Source organism: Perissodus microlepis, chromosome 5 (genome assembly GCF_051167445.1).
Source record: "Perissodus microlepis isolate ML-2025 ecotype Zambia chromosome 5, ASM5116744v1, whole genome shotgun sequence".
NCBI lineage: Eukaryota > Metazoa > Chordata > Actinopteri > Cichliformes > Cichlidae > Perissodus > Perissodus microlepis.
Window position 1 is genome coordinate 35,539,706 of NC_140465.1, and position 17,517 is coordinate 35,557,222.

At 42.7% G+C, this 17,517-nt stretch overlaps 2 protein-coding genes across 7 annotated transcripts in view; one reads left to right on the forward strand and one right to left on the reverse strand.

Annotated features, from left to right (window-relative positions):
• The window catches only part of LOC146387779 (butyrophilin-like protein 1), a 413,480-nt gene that overhangs the window by 300,272 nt on the left and 95,691 nt on the right, over window positions 1–17,517 (forward strand). The window lies entirely within an intron of this gene.
• Window positions 1–17,517, reverse strand: part of LOC146387789 (dedicator of cytokinesis protein 3-like) — a 241,037-nt gene that overhangs the window by 116,302 nt on the left and 107,218 nt on the right. For all 6 annotated transcript variants that reach the window (XM_084929595.1, XM_084929600.1, XM_084929597.1 and 3 more), the window contains exon 4: window positions 6,807–6,862. In XM_084929595.1, the coding sequence (XP_084785721.1) occupies window positions 6,807–6,862 (56 nt within the window). The remainder of the gene's footprint in view (window positions 1–6,806; window positions 6,863–17,517) is intronic.

Below are 17,517 nucleotides of genomic sequence, written 5' to 3' on the forward strand. Positions count from 1 at the left end.
TGAGATTTAAACTCATTCCAGATTTTTAGTAGCTGCACCGTTATGAATGTGAAAATCCTGTGTTACCTTGTTCTCGACTTATTGCGAACACCTGGCTGCCCAGCGGGGCGACGACAGTACCCCACCAGCCTATGGCCGAGGGGTGAACGTCAGTTTTCATCTTGAAACAACTGTAATGTGGTTTCAGCTGCCAGCCTCACATACTCAGGACCCAGTACAGACTTAAATGCAGGGGAGGCGTGATGAACTGATGCAGCTCCGGTGTGTCAGCCTCTCCGCAGCAGCGCCACAGACCACGCCCTCCTGCAAACTCTACTGTGGTTTCAGCCCTGACAGCCAGCTACCATTCAGACGATGATCAGCAGAGAAATGATGAATATGTCAGAACAGGTTGAACTGAAGTGTTTGAGATGTTTGAAAAGTCTTTTCATCTTTCACGTTTCAACCAAATTTAAACATAAATGATCAGTTTTTAAAGGTCGTGATTGGCCGACCAGTGATGGAGGAGATGCAGAGACTAACACCACCAGGGTCAAATGGCTGATAGAGACAAATACCCCAATGACTTTGGAGCGATGAGCCGATATAAGTCAGACTGAGATTGCTTTTCTTGCAGTACTCTGTTAACTGGTTTCCTTAAATGTGCATCTTAAGTTATAGCTTCTGGTTTCATGGATATCATGTGTGAGAGTGGAAGGACACCAGTGCACTAGGTGACAGTATGGAAACAAAAGTCTGAGTCTTTCTTAATTTTAGTTAAACAGAAAAGTCAGGTGAGTCAGATGCTCTGAGCTCAAAAATCAAACCCGAGCATGTCGACACGCTCCGCCGTTATCTCTGCGGTTATTAGGCTCACACTGCACTAAATGAAGGACATTCAGCAGGAATTAAGCCTCGTGGCTGAGACCAGCAGGACTGATCAGGATCAAGTTTTTACTGAGGCCAAAGATCCAAGGAGCAGGATGACTCCTGTACTCAGAGCAGGCGCCCCCTGCTGGCCATTAAAAAAGAATCGCTGGCACATCCTGACCAGAGTGTCGGCTGAACAGCGCGGCCACACTGCTGTCCAACCTCCATCATCTGATCCGTTTTCTCCTACCTGCCTGCAGCCCTGAGTGTTTGAGCTGCTGCTCTTTCGTCATTTCCGCTTTCCCACGCTGTCAAACTCAATTCTGTTGTCTTTGATCCAATAATCTTTTTGCCTGCCTCTCTGTTCCCTGTGCTTTAAATCTCACTGCCATTCTGTTATTCTGCATTTCAGACTCTCATTCATGCAACTCACCTCCTCCACATCTCCACCTTACCTGGATGCCTCAGCTGAGCCTCCATCTGTGGTGTGTTTCACCATGACTACCAGCTTCTAGTCTCCAGGGATCTTGTCATGCTTCCTGCCATTAAACTGCTTTGATTTGGTGCGTCATCCGACTCAGTCTGTGTACTTCAGCTGTATTAAGCTCTATTTACTGAACTCCCAGCAGACAGCGAACTGAAGCGCTCACACGATCCAGCAAATGTGTAATTCTGTCTCGTAGTTTGTGATTTGTCCCGTTTGCTGTTTGTGGTCTCTCGTGTTATCCTCTCCCCTCACAGAGCCGGGTTCTGCTGGAAGCTTTTTCACCTAGAAAGGGAGTTCCCCCCCCACTATCACCAAGTGGGTTTTTCCATATAAGCCTGTAGGCTCATTACCTAAACATATAAAGAGCCTCGTGGCTGTTCTTGTGAACTGGCAGTATTTAAATGAAACTAATTTGAATCTTGATGGCTTAATCAGTTATTAGATGATGACATTTTGAACCCAACAAACTGCTCTCACTGTTGATGGTCTCTTAGGTTTTACATTAGCTCAAGTCACCCTGAAATGCGAACACGGAAAAGATGAGAAGTTCTTTTGTGCTTCATAAAATTTATTTAATGCTCCACAATCTTTGCAGCACGAATCCAAACTGGTATAAAAGCATTTCTTTGCATTTTCAAAAAGACTGCATTCATGGGAAAGTGTGACATTATTAAGTTAGGATAATAATTAAATTGTCCCTTAAACGATACGTGATAAGCTACAATAAATCCAGCCTGGTGCTTAAGCAGCTCAGAGAAAATTAGAACGAGGGATTTGTTTTTAGCGTCTTATTTTCATTTATTTGGTGCTTTGAATTGTTAAGAAACAGCTTCAAAATCAAAAAGTTAGAAAAAGGACCGAGGCAGGATGACAGAAGAGTGGGGAAGGAAAAAGAGGAAAAAGAAATGATTGGCTCTGATAAGAAAACACGATCAGTCCAGTGAAATGACAAAAGCGTACACATGTGCAGACACGGAGCACTTTTCTCTCTTTTTTAAACACATGTGCTCTTTTCCATCTGTGGATCACAAACATGAAGCTGGTGTCAAAATTGAAAACCATCAAGCTCCGTATGCTGACATTAACCTTGGGGTTAAATGCAGGGCAGCCGTCATTTCACCGCACCGATCGCTGAGCTGACAGTCACTGTGCAAACAGCGCAACACTCTGCTTCTAAAAATACGTCCACGCTGTTCACGGTGCCCAGAGGTTACACGTAGCACTGCATGTAACATTAACTATTCATTTAGATGTGAACTGCACATACTGCCATTTATTCAGAACGTCACAATGCACTGCACATTTTTAAAAATTGTCTTTTGTAACCGACTCATTATTTATGAGGTCATAAGCATGTTTTGTCATTTGTGCAGCTTTAGTCTGTGTCCACACAGAGCAGAGTGGGTCCACACAGAGCAGAGTGGGTCCACATGCACCTACAACCAATGAGTCTCCAGCTAACAGGCAGGTGTGAAGGAAATCTGCAGAAACCAAGCAGGAAGATTCAAACTCTGAATTTTCATATCTGAAAGATAGCAGCACTGATCTCTGGAGCACCAAGCTGCTGTCAAATACAAAACTTGTGCATTGTATGAAATTATTTTTCTTTCAATCATAAAACTAATAAGAAACTAGTAAAACAAATTTATTTCTGTTTTTGGTGGAGCAGAGATTGTCTCCTCGTATTAAACCTTCAAATGTAGAAGAAATGGTGCAAAAAATGTACGTTTTACAGCATTTGTGTTTCTTTTTGAGCCTTCGGTGCTTTTCAGGAGCATGCTACTGTTACTTTCAGCTGTTAATCATGAGGTTCAATATTAGAGAGAAAGTCTGGGTATATTGGACCTGTAGGGAAGAAAATGACATCTTCATCTAAATTATCTACCCAATAAAAACATGAACCCTAACCCAGTTGGGAGTATATTGTATTTAATGACAGTTGTTTCTTTACACAAACTTGAAAGGAAGTGGAAATTGCCTCAAGTGTTTGAATTATTCTGCTTGTTAAACTTGTTGGAATAAAGGATTAAAAACGAGCCTGTAGAGCGTTTCACTGACCTGCTGCTACCATCAGCCTGTTTGACTGTTTTCAGAGGGAGCCACACAAACTCCCAGCCTCAGATGCTTCAGTGCTTCTCAGAAATATTGTGCTGCTACCTTCTGCTATTGAACAGTCATTTTAATTCATTTGGACAAACTTTTTTTTCCATGTAGCAAAACCTCGCATCAGTCCAGGTGGAGCCAAAATGCCAGGAAAGAACTGACCAAACGATCCGGTGAGTTAAAAATCTGTCACTTCATAATCCTTCCACATGCACTGTGCAGAAAACCTGCATGAGAGTCGGGTCCTGGGGTCTGACTGGAGCTGCAGGTGATCAGACTCACTGAGGAGCTCACACAGGCTCTACACAAAGTGTTTATTTAAGTTCAGACATGAGCCTGATTTCCTTCTTTTATGCCTGCAAGTGTTTTTTGTTTGTTAGGTTTCTTTGGTGCATTTTGCTGTTCAAGTCTTTTTGTACCGTTACTATAGATGTGTCTCATGCGTGCACTTGTACAGTAGGTTTCTCTCTCCATGTGTAGTAATGAAGTGCAGGGTTGTGATAATTGTAACTGTCAGCTCTGAGAGCTTCCTGGCACAAACCTGCAGGCTGCTGCACACTGGTGCCTCCCCTGGATCGACGCAGGGACGCAGGCAGGCCGACTCCACAGGAACAAATTAAAATCCACTAAACTCATTTGGCCTCATGCTGCAGTTTTTACATAAAGATATTCAAATCTCTCCGTGCTGTCTCAAACACATGAGACATTAAAGATCACTGGCAGATTTTCTAGGATGCAGAGTGACTACGCTGTGATTCTCACAGGACAGTAAAAGTGGAAGTTTTATGAAAAGAAGGTTCACTAAAGCTCAGAAGCATCTACTGTACAGATGTCCTGCTGCCTGCTTCATGCAGAGCAGAAATCCTCCTTGGTGCTGTGAGCAGTGCTGGATGGTCAACTCTTTGTTGGTCACCTTTCACCCAGCAGACCAATCACAGCGATCGAGGAGACCTGTTGGTGGGTGTACCACTGTACTGTGATCACATCCCGTTTTCTTTAATGCAGTAATGTAAAACATTGATGTACATAATTCAATAATTATATGAAGCTTACGCCAAAGTTATATGTAACCATCTGTCTTTTTTCCTGGTTGTCTGTTCTTTACATCACTTCCACTTTCCCACGCTCTCAAACGCAACACTTACATCATGACATTATATCTCAGTCCTCATTGTCATTCTCTCTTTCAGGCTCTCATATGTGCAACCAGCCTCCTCCCCATCTCCGCCTCCCCCGAATCACTCAGAGCTCCATCCAAGCCTCCATCTAAATCACCAGCGTCCTGATTCCAGGGGGTCCCGTCCTAAATCCTGCCACCGCTGGGATCCCGTAATGACACGTTGGGTCATCGGGGTCTAATCACCAAATAGATTTTCTCTCACAGTAAATTTTGTTCCATTCTTCCAAACGTTCTCTCCGTGTTGTAATTACAGTAAAGGTTCAACACAGTCTGAACTACCACAGTGCTCGTGAACTGAGAAGAAACATCAGTGAGTTAGAATAAGTGCAGCAGGGAGCAGCTGGTGCTCAGGGAGCTCCAGCAAGAAAACTTAGAGTTGAAGTTGGCTCAACACGAGCTGATGTAATGCCAAGCTGACCAGTCAAGTGCATGCACGGTCCAGCGTATCATCCCTGAGGTAAAACATGAAGTACTAGCTTTATTCTGTTTGTCAGTACGGATTTTAATTGGTACCTGAAGCAACACGCCTCCACCTACACCACCCCTTGAGTGTCTGTAACTCATACTGAATAGAGCTGCCACAAACGATTATTTTGATAGTCGACGTAATCGTGACTAGTCGACTAATCGTGGCAGCCCTAATACTGAACATGGCTCATTTGTTTGTACAGTGACAACACACACAGTATAATTCTCTTATTCCCTCACACACACCCACGTGCATATCGAAAGCACTGCTGCTTTAAGACCCACTTGATCAACAGTCTTTAATTATGTTTGTCATCATGCAGCAGCCTCCATCTTCCTTCAGTAAAATACACCAACTCTCCGTCTCTGCCCCGGGGGCCTACTTGAAACTCTAAAAGATTCACTAATTCCAATTAATTTACTCTCCGCCTTTAATTAAAAAACTCTTATGCAAATCGCGACACGCTCTGTAACGCTGATTAATCTGAATTTTGGAGGGTTTTGTTTTGTTTTGTTTTTTTAAAGCTTTTCCAATAATTATGCTAATGTATTAAAATATGTACAGTTGAACTTGGAAGGAAATGAGAAAAAAGGAGGTTTATACCTTATTTAGAAAGAATGAGTCTCAAAACAACTGATCCCAACAGAAAAGCAGATTTCATCAAATTACCTCCTAAACTGTTTCAGCTGCAGAAGAAGAAAAATGCCTCCCAGCACTGCGGATATAAAATATACCCGACTGTGGCATCATCCCACATATGATACACGAGGGCGACTCAAATCGGATCAGATCTGGAGTGACTAAAAGATGATGACATACAGTATGGTGCGAAAGGCTTTTGGCATGTTCGATGATTGTTATCTCACAACACTATCAGGGAGGAGTCTGATCGGCCCCCAAACTCACAGCGATCTAAACATGCAGCCAGACTCACAAAGACTGTTCTTCAGCTGAAAGCAGAGCAGCAAGTCCTGCAGCAGGAAGCAGGGCCCCAAAGAGCCCAGATCAACATCTCAGGCTCAGGCCAGGATCATACAAGCAGAAGACTTGGAAACGGACTGAATCCACCGAAAAACTGTGGCAACTTCTCCAAGATGCTAACCTCATTAGTACCTTGAAAACAAGTGCAGAGCTGGTGCGCTTAAAAGCAAAACTGGGTTTCCCACAGATGATTGCAGTGGCTCACCGTGTGCATGTGTGTGCTGCAAACCACGCCACGTGCAGGTGGTACGAATAATACAGTTTTTCTCTACTTTATGACAAAAAACAGACTCGATCATTTTGGCCTGCAAGTTTTAGCTGCCACATGTGCAGCTTTCATTAGTGAGTCAGACAATAAGGAAACTTTGCCCTGGTTTTAAAAACCTGTGGAAGTGACTGGAACAAATGCAGGGCTGACTGAATACTTTTGGCAGTATAATGTATTTTCACTCTCAGCAGAGGCTGTTAGCGACGCTCCGTCCGTGAAGCTCTGGTTAAAATCCTCTTCAGACAGAAAAGAGTCACTAATGACTGAATGAGTAACAGGAGAGAAAGAAAGGCTCAGAGGACAAGAAATGCTTTTTGCTGTTTTTATGTTCAACACGACTGCTTTCAGCCCTCAAACTGAAACATGATGCTGGAGTCAGTGAAGGTGTTAAATTCATCGAAAGCGTGAGTCTAACCGCGCCTGAGGTTTTACAGAGGCTCAGTGTAGTGTCGCAGGTTTACACACTTACCCTCTGTTGGTGACGATGGCTTTCTTCAAGTGAACGTAGCTAGCAGGAAAAACTCCCTGGAGAGACACAGACAGAAAAAATAACAGTGAAGAAAGATAATTAATCACCGTCTACTTCCCATCCAATAACACCGAGAGACAGATCACGATAAAGACATGTAGAGTAAAGACTATCCTCTGTGTGCAGCAGCGAGACGCTCCTCAATAATTCATGTACAATAATGTGAAAGTTATAACGGAGGCTGATGGCAGGCTAGGCAGGCCGCTTCTTTGATTGGAGATCTTACAGTGAGGAGAAATACATGTTGCCTTTGCCATCAGAACGTCATGACAGTGTGACCTGACAGAAAATGACAGCGAATCCACATTTTTGCACAGATTTGGCCTTTTAAAGGCACGTGGTCCTAAACGTCTGTGAAGGTTCTCAGTCATCCAGGTCATCGTAGTCTAAGGAGCTTGGAAAGAAAAGCGTCTGGACTTGTTTGAGTTGCTTGAAGACTCATGCGAAGACAGCTTGAAGACAGCTCGTGTGATTAGGTAGAGGATCATCAGGGGGTCCTTTGTCCCTCTTTGGGGGGAAACTCCCACTGGGTTTAAATCTGGGACTCTCCACCATTTGACCTTAGAACTGAAGAAGCTTCTTGGATGAGAGGTGAAACGTCTTCAAGCAACTCAAACAAGTCCAGACGCTTTTCTTTCCTTGGTCCTAAACGTTTGATCAGCTGTAAAACAACCTGCTTCAGTTTAAGGTTGTTTTCAATAAATTGCATGTTGAAATTTTTTTTTGGCCCACTCCCATTTCTGCATGTTGAAGCTCAACTTGGAACCTTGTTAAGATCCAACTATGCAAAATATGATTCTTTGCCATTTTTCAGGTGATCATAAACTTTTGGTCGGGGCTGTACAATATAAGTATATAATGAAGAAGGACTCTGCAGGGTCTGAGGAAGGGTGGGGTTTATACAGGAAACATTGGGTTCCGCTGTCTCCAACTGTTCTGATGTGATGGGCATAAAATGAACTGCTTGGACTTGCAGCTGTCTCAACTGTGTTAAAGTCCAGTAAAGATCACACTGCAAAGAGATTACCTTCATCCAGTGACGTTCCTAGGGCAACACTGATTAGACCAATCAGCTTAAACTCTGATCCAAACAAATCAGGCTTAGATCATTTTAGCTGGAATAAGACAAAACCAGCAGGCATGAAAGGCAACCAGTGAGGAAAGTGTCCCACGAGAGATTTTAGTATATTAAATTTATTGTCTTAAATTTAAAATTATTATTATTTGTTTTATATTTATTTTATTCGTTTTCAGGTTTACTTCGTAAGCAGTGATGAGCTTGTGCTCTACCTCTGGGGTTAAATTCTCGGGCTGTTTTTCAAACTATGTGACATATCGAGCCACTAGAGGCCCTGACCTGATATGAAGCACATATTAAATTCCTATTCCCTTCTTTTCAGGGTGTAGCTTTAAGATTAGAAAAGAGAAGATAAAAAGTTAGACCATTAAATTATTTGACATATTTATTGGCTTTTGATTGATATTGTTCAGAGTTCTCCTCCTCAGAGCCGGCTGTACCCCCTCACCAAACCCTGACGTGCACAGTGTGCACCACTCTACTGTTTCACCGATGAACCAAGGGCAGGTGAAGCATCTTCAGCCTTTCTGTGGAGGTTTTTCAGCAATCTTCAAGAAGTTGTGCCCTCTTTCCTTTTCTGCATCTGTGGCCATAGCAACTAAAACCCAACATTTTCTAGGAAAACAAGCTTGTGCATGCTTGGCTTCCCAAAGTGGTTAAAGCACTAAAAATTCACATTTCTAAGTGAAATATTGAGGCCTTCGACATAATTGTGAGAGAATCATCATTTAAAACCGCTGGCATCAATTATAAAGACAGGTTACACAATGCAAGGCCCAATCTTTCCTGGGCCCACAAAGAAGGCGAGTGCCATGCATGACAGCTGATCAGTTTATTGTGTGAAGCTTGGCCTAATGGATGGAAAGCATGCTGTTCTGGAGCATGGTGACAGGTGCACGCTGGTTCTTGGTTCAGTTCCATCACTTTCTCGTCTGACTGTCAGTGATGGAGTTATTGTTGCTGCTGTAGCTGCGTAGGTATGGAAAGAAACTATATCTGTATAGTTGCTTAATCTGACGCAGTTGCATGAAACAGGCATAACAGATATACAGGCCTATCCTCCAGCAACATTTCTGCTTTTTCAACCTGAACCACAGCTTCTTCCTAGACTGGCACCTACAGTAAATCTAATGAGTGAGTAAAACAAAACAGAACCTCTTGAATAAAGGACTGTTGTCCTCTAGTATTTCAGGCTGGTGTGCTACAGCACCAGTGTAAAGCCAATGTTGGAAATCTGGTGCATCGCTTTGCACCTTGCAGCTTTGCATTGTCAGAATACAGAATCTGATTTGTATAAAAACTCATTCTTCATCTTCAGTAGCCTCAGATTCATCTTCTGTCTTCATCAAGACCACGACAAACCCGCTGCCTATGCTGCAGCGCAGTCGCAGGGTAACAGCATGCATGCATGTTATGTGACGCTGATTTCCAGCTTTAGTCTGCGGGTTCCTTCATTTTTCAAGTGCACAAGTAAGCTTCACTTTTTGCAGCGGCGGTGCCGTCTCTTTGAAAGGAAGCTGCTGTGGACGCTCGAGGCTCCCCCATTTTAGTTTTACAAGCTCGAAATGCTGCTTACAATATTCTCCTATTCTTCTGCAAATGTGGAAGTAATGAGGTATTTTGTGTCACAAAATCTTTATATCTCCAGTGACTGGGGAAAATTTTTATGTAAATTGCAAGTGTGGAAAAAAACTGTTTAATTTACAAAGTGTGGCTGGAGCTGCAGCAGTCTACTGAGGGAAGGCTTCACACTGTGGGGATTTCATTCATATTCAGCTACATGTTTTAATGGGGAAAGAGCAGAGAAGAAGAAGAGCAGAGTCTATCTGAGGAATGGATGTGGTAATGCCAGTTTGTGTTTGGGTGTTTTTTTCTTAAGCATCCTGGTGTACATGTATTTGTGCATGTGGGTTTGTATCCTGTTTATGCACTTCTTCCCTTGTCTGCCAGCCTGCATGCTGATGCAGAAAATCTATGTTAAGTATTAGCGTAGAAGCCAAGATGTCAGCTCCTGCGTGTGTGCAGGTCTGTGCCTTATGTGCACTCGGAAAATGAGGCTTCCAGCAGTCGGGAAAGAAAGAAACCCTCTGCTATCATGCATAATAACCCTGCTGCCTCTTAGCTAGCACTTTAGCTGCTTGGTCTTTCAACAGAGATGGATTCTGCTACAGCTGTCAAAAGACCTTTTAGGTCAAATATCACATAGAAAAACACGGCGGACCAGCCTGCTCTGGTATTCAAGTCTAAATATGTTTCTGAGGGTGTTACAGAGAGAGGGAGAGAAACCTATAAAATCAGGAAGAAATGACAATAACAGGGCTGTAGACGAATAGAGTAACTGTTGGCAGCCATGCATGTGACAGGAGCAGTTCAGAGGTGCTGGTCCGGCCTCCCGGGACTCGCTCAATTACCTGTCTGCCCAGGGCCATAAACACTAAATGTGCTCTTCACAGTCGCACCGCCTCACAGCTCTGCTCCGCCGCTGCTCATTTAAAAGCCACAGCACTCGGTAGCTGCTGTCATCGCGCTGTTTAAGGTGATTCATCGCTTTAACCTTTGGATAACATTTACACAAGTATTGCACATTCTGTATTTGAACATGAGTTACAGTAGACCTGCTCAGGTTTTCCTTATTTCCTGTAACTATGTTACTGTACTGAATGCAGTAATCAGATTACAGCTACAATTATGTCATTGCAGAGGTTCTTCAGTTATCTCCATGCCGGGCGGATAGAAAGAAAAATAATTATTTCTTTCTGCGTCTTGACGGTAAAGTCAGCTGATTTCAGTTTGTGTTGCTCTAAAGTGTCTTTGTGCTGTTTTCAAGCTTTGCTTTGTGTGTTTATATGTGAAACCTAATGTAATAAATCCTTTGTAATAAAGGAGAAAATAGATCAGAGTGACAGCGACTGACTGAACCCGCTCAGATGTGGACCTCTGCCAGCGTCAGCAGCATTTTATCACCTGTGCTGAGGTCAGTGCTCGCTCTCTGTTTGCTGTCTCACCTTCGCATAACGCTCATGATGCTAAACCGATAACTCCTCTGTTTGTGCCCCACTTTGATGTGACAGTAAACCAACGGGATGGAAACACCAGACATGCATCGGGAAGGATGAAGCACACGTGCACACACAGACTCACACGAGGCCTTCGAGCTCGGTATCATCAGAGGAGAACCTGAGGTGTTCTGAAGGCACTGACCTGTTAACAGCCATTCACTGTCACAGCTAACTAGGCAGAGACAGCAACAAGGTTTTCTTTGTGTGTGTGTGTGTGTGTGTGTGTGTGTGTGTGTGTGTGTGTGTGTGTGTGGCCCAGTGTCAAAGTGTTGTCCTTAATTTAGCTGATGGCGCTGAAGCACCGGTCCACTTATAAAGGTCATCTTGTTTCAGAGACAAAGAAAAAGAGACAGACGAGACGAGAAGTGTTAAAAATAAAAGAATGCAAAGACAGACGATCAGTGAGGGAGACGAGAGGATAACAAGGAAACGAGGCACAGAGACGAGCAACAGGGGGAACGCAAGGACGGCGAGCGAGGCTGCAGGAAAAATGTCATCCTCTCAAAAATAACACAGCACGCCTCCGGCTCAAATACTGTACGTCACCTCGCGTTAAGCCGTGCTCTGAGTGCCTTCCAGAGGCTAATAGGACACGAGGAATCTGAAACATCAGGTATAAGAAACTAAAAGAAAGGGAAACAGCGGACGACTGCACAGACATCAGACATGATCATCTTCCTTCACAGATATTTACTGCTCAGCCACACAGGAGCCAATTCTGTGCTTCCCACCGATGTCCAGGAGACAAATCCGAGCAAATACAAATAATGGTTGATTATCCTAAACGGCACAAGCACCACGGTGCTCTATTGTCCATATTTGTGTGTGCAATTGTGTGTAAATGTGCATGTTTATGCAAACAATGTTGGCTTATATCCCCATTTATACAAGCGTGTACAACGAGGCTTATTTACGAGGCAGCTCAAGACGTCCTGCGTGAAAAATAACTTGAATGTGACACATTTAATTTCATGGTTTGTTACTTATATGTGATTTAGCCTTGCTCAAGTGCTTCCATCTCACTGACGATTTAAAAAGAGCTAATGTGAGCGTTCGTGTAATAAAGTTTAGCTGGTTCACAGCAGTGTGATTTAGCCCTTCTTTTTTTAACTGTAACTTTCTGCTAACACAAATTTACTCCACTAAAGAAAAGCACGTTTAAAGCTTCTTGCAAATGAGAAAAAAGGTACACAAAACATTTATAGTTCCATGTTTCTTCGTGTGCTTCTGAACTGAAACGAGGTCTGCATGAGGTCGGAAACAGCAGAGACTGCAGACAGCTCCATCAAGCTTAAATGAAGTCAGAGAGACGGGAACCAGAAGTCAGTCGTGTCTCTAAAGTTTAATATGGGTTTTTCTTTTTACTGCTGCTGTAAATTATTCAGCATCTCGCCATCTACAACACTCGATCCTTGTTTCCTAATGGACAGCCTGACTTCTCAGACTTTCATTGTAAAACAGTTTGGACCTCCTTCGTGCTCTCTGCTCAGAACACTGACGGATGCTCTTGTTAAGCCATGTATGTGTTTAAAGTGAGCGACTGAAACGCTGTGTGGACTAGAGGAGCTAGAAAGTAATATCCTCTCTACATCTAAACGATTTGAAGGTAGGCCTCTTTCTCTCCCTCGAGCTTGGCTTCCACTGAGACCACTTCTTTTGAGTGAACAGCAGAGGGATCAGCTGAAGGTCCAGATGTATGTCTCAGGTCCTGTTTTTAGGCCTGACATGCCACCACTTGTCCAGTTTCCTCAGATTGTTTTAAGCAGTCGCTGCACAGCATGCAGAGATGTGCCCAGTTAACTAACAGCTCTTTGGGAATCACCTGGTTAGTGCAAAAACATTATTTTATGTCAAACTGTGTAATCTTTAGTATTTTTAACAGATTCAAACAAAGAAATTAGAACAAATGATGTTTTTGTGACAGACTGATGGTAACAACGTGCCTAAAGATACAATTTAAAACTGCCTGTTATGTGTAGACACATCATTGGTTCGGTGATGAGGCTGAACAAACTCAAACAAGCATCCCTCTGAAAATGATCAGGTACAAGCAAATGAGTGAAAAACAGCCAACGTCCAAAGAAAAACGTTGCAAGACCTTCAGAAAGGCTGCAGAAGAGTTGCAAGACAGTTGGGATCATGGAAGCTCGAAACCTGTACGTCTTTTGTCCGGATGCTGTCCAGGACAAAACAAGAAAACAACAAAGACCGAAAGATGTTTCTGACCTTATTCTCTTGGTTGTGCCAGAAACTTCTGCTCTGTTTCCATATTTCTGTGCAAACTTTAAAGAGCACACAAAGAAAAGTCTCATATTCATTCTCCTTGGGGTGCAAACTTCTAACAACAAACAGCAGACTTGTAAAACTTTTAATCAAAGGTTGCTTCTCAAAAGATGAGCAACTTTACACCAAACTAACACATCCATAGGCAGAAAAGAGTTGGAGGAAATGCACAGACTTGTACAAACTCCCGGACCGTACCCAGCAGTGACCTCTGCTGATGTTTGCTCTTAATAAAACAGTCTGGGCCTAACATTATCCCACCAGACTCTCCTCTGCAGCTCTCTTCTTTGTTAGACTGCTAAATAATTGATGGTCTTTGTAACTGTGCTGCTGACCAGCGGTGAAAGCGCTCTGAGTCATAAATGTTTTAATTCTGCAGGTGTGGAAGCAGGCAGCTCCCTCTCCTCTTCCTCGCTTCCCACCCAAAAAAGATGCTGACATATCATCTCTGCCTGAGATGAGATTACTTTGTGGCGTCCGCATTAAGGAAAATTGAGTGAAAATATACTGAGACAATCTGAGGAACAGACGAACTGTTCAACACCTCTTTACTACAATCAGACTTTATAAATGGAATTTCAATTTATGTCAAAGGAGCTGTCAGAGGTGAAGATCATTCAGGGTCAGCTCACCTCTGAAGGTGGAGACGCAGCAGTATGGAAACACACTATATTGGTGTCTACGCTGCAGTCAAGCTGTTAGAAACTGATGAATCACCAGTTTCATTCACTAACGTCGCTGCCTTAACACTCTTAATGTTGGTCCTTCTTAAATCAAACACAAGTAAAACCTGTAGGAGGAAAATGGAGGACAGCATGGAGAGCTGCTCTCGGCTTTTTTCTGTATGTTTTAATCAGATATTTGTATAAATCAAAGATAATTAACTTGTAATGTACTGACTATCACTAGGGCTGCCACGATTAGTCAACTAGTCACGATTACGTCGACTATCAAAATCGTCGACGACTGATTTAATAGTCGACGCGTCGTTTGAAGCTTTGTAAGATCACAAAAGACGCAGGAATGAGTAGCAGGATTTAAGAGTGTAATAACGGACTGAAACAGAAGATGGCAGCACTGCATGTACAAGGATGCCAGCTGCCGTTAAACCCCGAAGAAGAAGAAGAAGAAGCAGTGTCCCAGAATTCATAGCGCAGCCCAGCTCAGTTTCCAACAATGGCGGCAGCTAGTTAGTTTTAATATTACTCTTATTATTATTTCTGGGTCACAAAATAAACGTTTAACATATTTTCAGGCGAGAATGTAGCTGTGTAAACCTCAAATATCTGCTCAGTTTATCAAGACACCACATATTTTCAAAAGCGCTCCGACGTTTTCGGAGACATCTGTTACCCACTAGCTCGATAGCTAGCCGGGGGCAAGGCTCACTAGAGCCGTGAGAGCACCGGACTCCCGGCAAATCGTTTTCAAACCCACTGCCGTCTTTCGCTACTCAGGTTAAATATATATAAGTCACTTAGATAACTTAAAATGTTATTGTTTGGCTTTTTTCAGTATTTTATTTGTTCCTGAGTAAATCGGTTTGGCTGAGATTAAAGTTATAGTTTTTACACAGCTGAATAAACGTCAAGCAGACAGCTGATTATCAGAAGTGTGAGATGCTCAGAATTTACTCCGTGTCCTGTTATATTTTAGATAGCAAGGAGTTTATTAAACTTCAGCGAAACAATCTGCAAATGTCATTAAAATTTAATAAACTATCATCTTGTCTTTATTTTTAGTTAGCACATACCTTAAACACTTAAAGCTGTAAGCTAATGATAGTTACATAAGAGCAGATGCTGCTGGTGCAATAAGCTGTACGTTTTACGTCCAGTTGATGATGATCTGATTAGTCGACTAATCGCAAAAATAATCGGTGACTAGTCGACTATCAAAATAATCGTTTGTGGCAGCCCTAACTATCACAGACTTTCTGTATTGTAGTTGTAATCTTAGTCATGGTCAGTCTGTTGTGTCATCATAACTCTGTGACTCTCACACAGTCTCTAACATTTTATGTGAGATTAGAATCGCACAGCTCGCGTCTCCGTCGCTCCTGTGGCGTCACGTTCATTTGTGTCTCCAGGTGTTTCCACTTCCCTCATTCCCCTCCTGTGTATTTGAGTCCTCTGTGTCCTTCTGTTCCTGGTCGGGTCGTCTGTTGTGGTCGTACAGGGTTATAACTGTCTTCATAGTCAGAGTTTTACCCAGTTTAGGTTTCAGTTTAGTTTCGCCCTTGTTTCACTTCACCTTGTTCTTCAGTTTTTTGTATCAGCCACAATAAAGGTTCACTTATTGTTAAACCTTTGTCCGTTTCTCCTGTCTCTGCGTTTGGGTCTGTTCCATAAATACATCTGTGTTTCCCGCCATGACATAAACAAGTAAAGCTCGTCCTTCCCGACACTTCAAAATTGTAACTTTACGACACCACGGAGAACAAACTTTACTGACTGTTAAATTGTTACAGTTTAATTTTGACTGGTTTTTTTTCAGGGTTGATCCTGAGGTGGCAGACATGTCGGGCCTCTTCCTCGTCACCTGAGGCTGACGCAGCAGCCCGGCTCAGCTGAAGTTTATCTGAAGCTAAACTTCAGCCTTCACAGCTGTTTGACATTCACAGTTTCAGGTGTTTTTACCAGCAAACCTCATAACTGTTTTTATGAGGTTTCTTTTTTCAGTTTTTTATTTTTTCAGACTTTCTGTAGGTCTGTCTGATTATGATGATGTCATCAATTTGCACATAACTGTAATGTGATTAAAATGCGCTTCATCGGTTAGACCAAAGGTCCCAAAATATCTACCAAAGAAAACTGCAGACCCTGTTTGTGTCCTAGCACAGAGATATATAAGAACAACATGATAATATAAGGCGATGCTGTTTAGGTTATTAAGGTTATATTTATATATATTCTTTCTTACAAACATGCCAAGCTTTAGCGCTCCATGTCAAAAAGCTCTTGATACTAAATTAAAATATTTCCAAAATATATAAACTTTACTCAGTGTAACTAAAAGGAAGGCTGAAATATTCCACATTAATCAGGTTACATTTACTCTCAGTGTTGATGGGTTTAAGAAGCCACAGAGCCTGAAATGAGCTCAGATATCTGAGAGTCTGCACACAACACCCACTGAAAGAGCTTCTACAAGTCAGAGCTACATGCGAGAGACACTCGTGAAGACACTCGTAGTTCAGCGGTTGAAGCACTCAGTGTGAAAGGAATGAGTGCAGCATGAAGCGAAAGAAAGTCCTTACTGCTCCGTGCAAACTGAGCAGTGGGTGGTGAACATATATTAATAAAACACTTTAAAAGTCGACATATTGAGTTTGAAGCACCTGTGAACTTGCACCACAGTCAGCCGAGCGCGCCGCTATGAAGCGCTGCAAAAGTTCATGTCGGAGCTGAAAACATTAGCACTCTGTAGCATTCTTAATGTACCGGTTTCAACTTTTTAGCTCATTTAGCACACTCATGTCAACACGACCTCTTAGCATCAGTGGGTGAGACGATGCTCCTGGATCATCAGTTACACAGGAAATGTTTTTACACGGTTAAAATACTTTTAAGATCCTTTTTGTTTCAGCTCAGCTCAGCCGGTCTTTTGCTCTCTTGGACATTTTTCTCTTCCTCGTTCTTTTCGTGCCATCATACAGTACACACTCTCTGTCTTTTGTTTCCAGCTCACTGCTCTGCTGCTGTACACCAATTACAGTCTCTTTTGTTTCATTCTTATCGCACCTGCCGATGAGCTTCGGATAATCCGCGTTTCATTGTCTTCCAGTCATTTCTGCAACAATCTGAAAGCTAGAAAAGACTCTGCAGCTGTGATTCACTCTCCTGCCTCCTCTTTCAGCCTGCTGTGCCGTTCCTCTGTTGTCCTGAGCGAGTTTATCTTCTAAACTTAACCCTAACACACCCATATATTCAGTCGTATTATGAGCCCCTGTGTTGCATCAGGCCCCTTTTCGTGATCCCTGTTTCAAGAGGAAAAGAGAAAAAAAAGGAGGATGATGCAATTCCCACACTGAGCTCCGTGCAGCATCATAAAGCACTCTGGTCTATAATTTCACACAGCAGCTCTGATAGGCTCAGATGATAAAATAACAGTGATTACATCACAATTGCAGAACTGTACATTTACCGCCATTGTTGTTACTTGATTCTTGAACAATGAATGTCTTTCTAAATATTCTGAGGAGGAGAGATTTCCACTGCAGCGAGTCGGT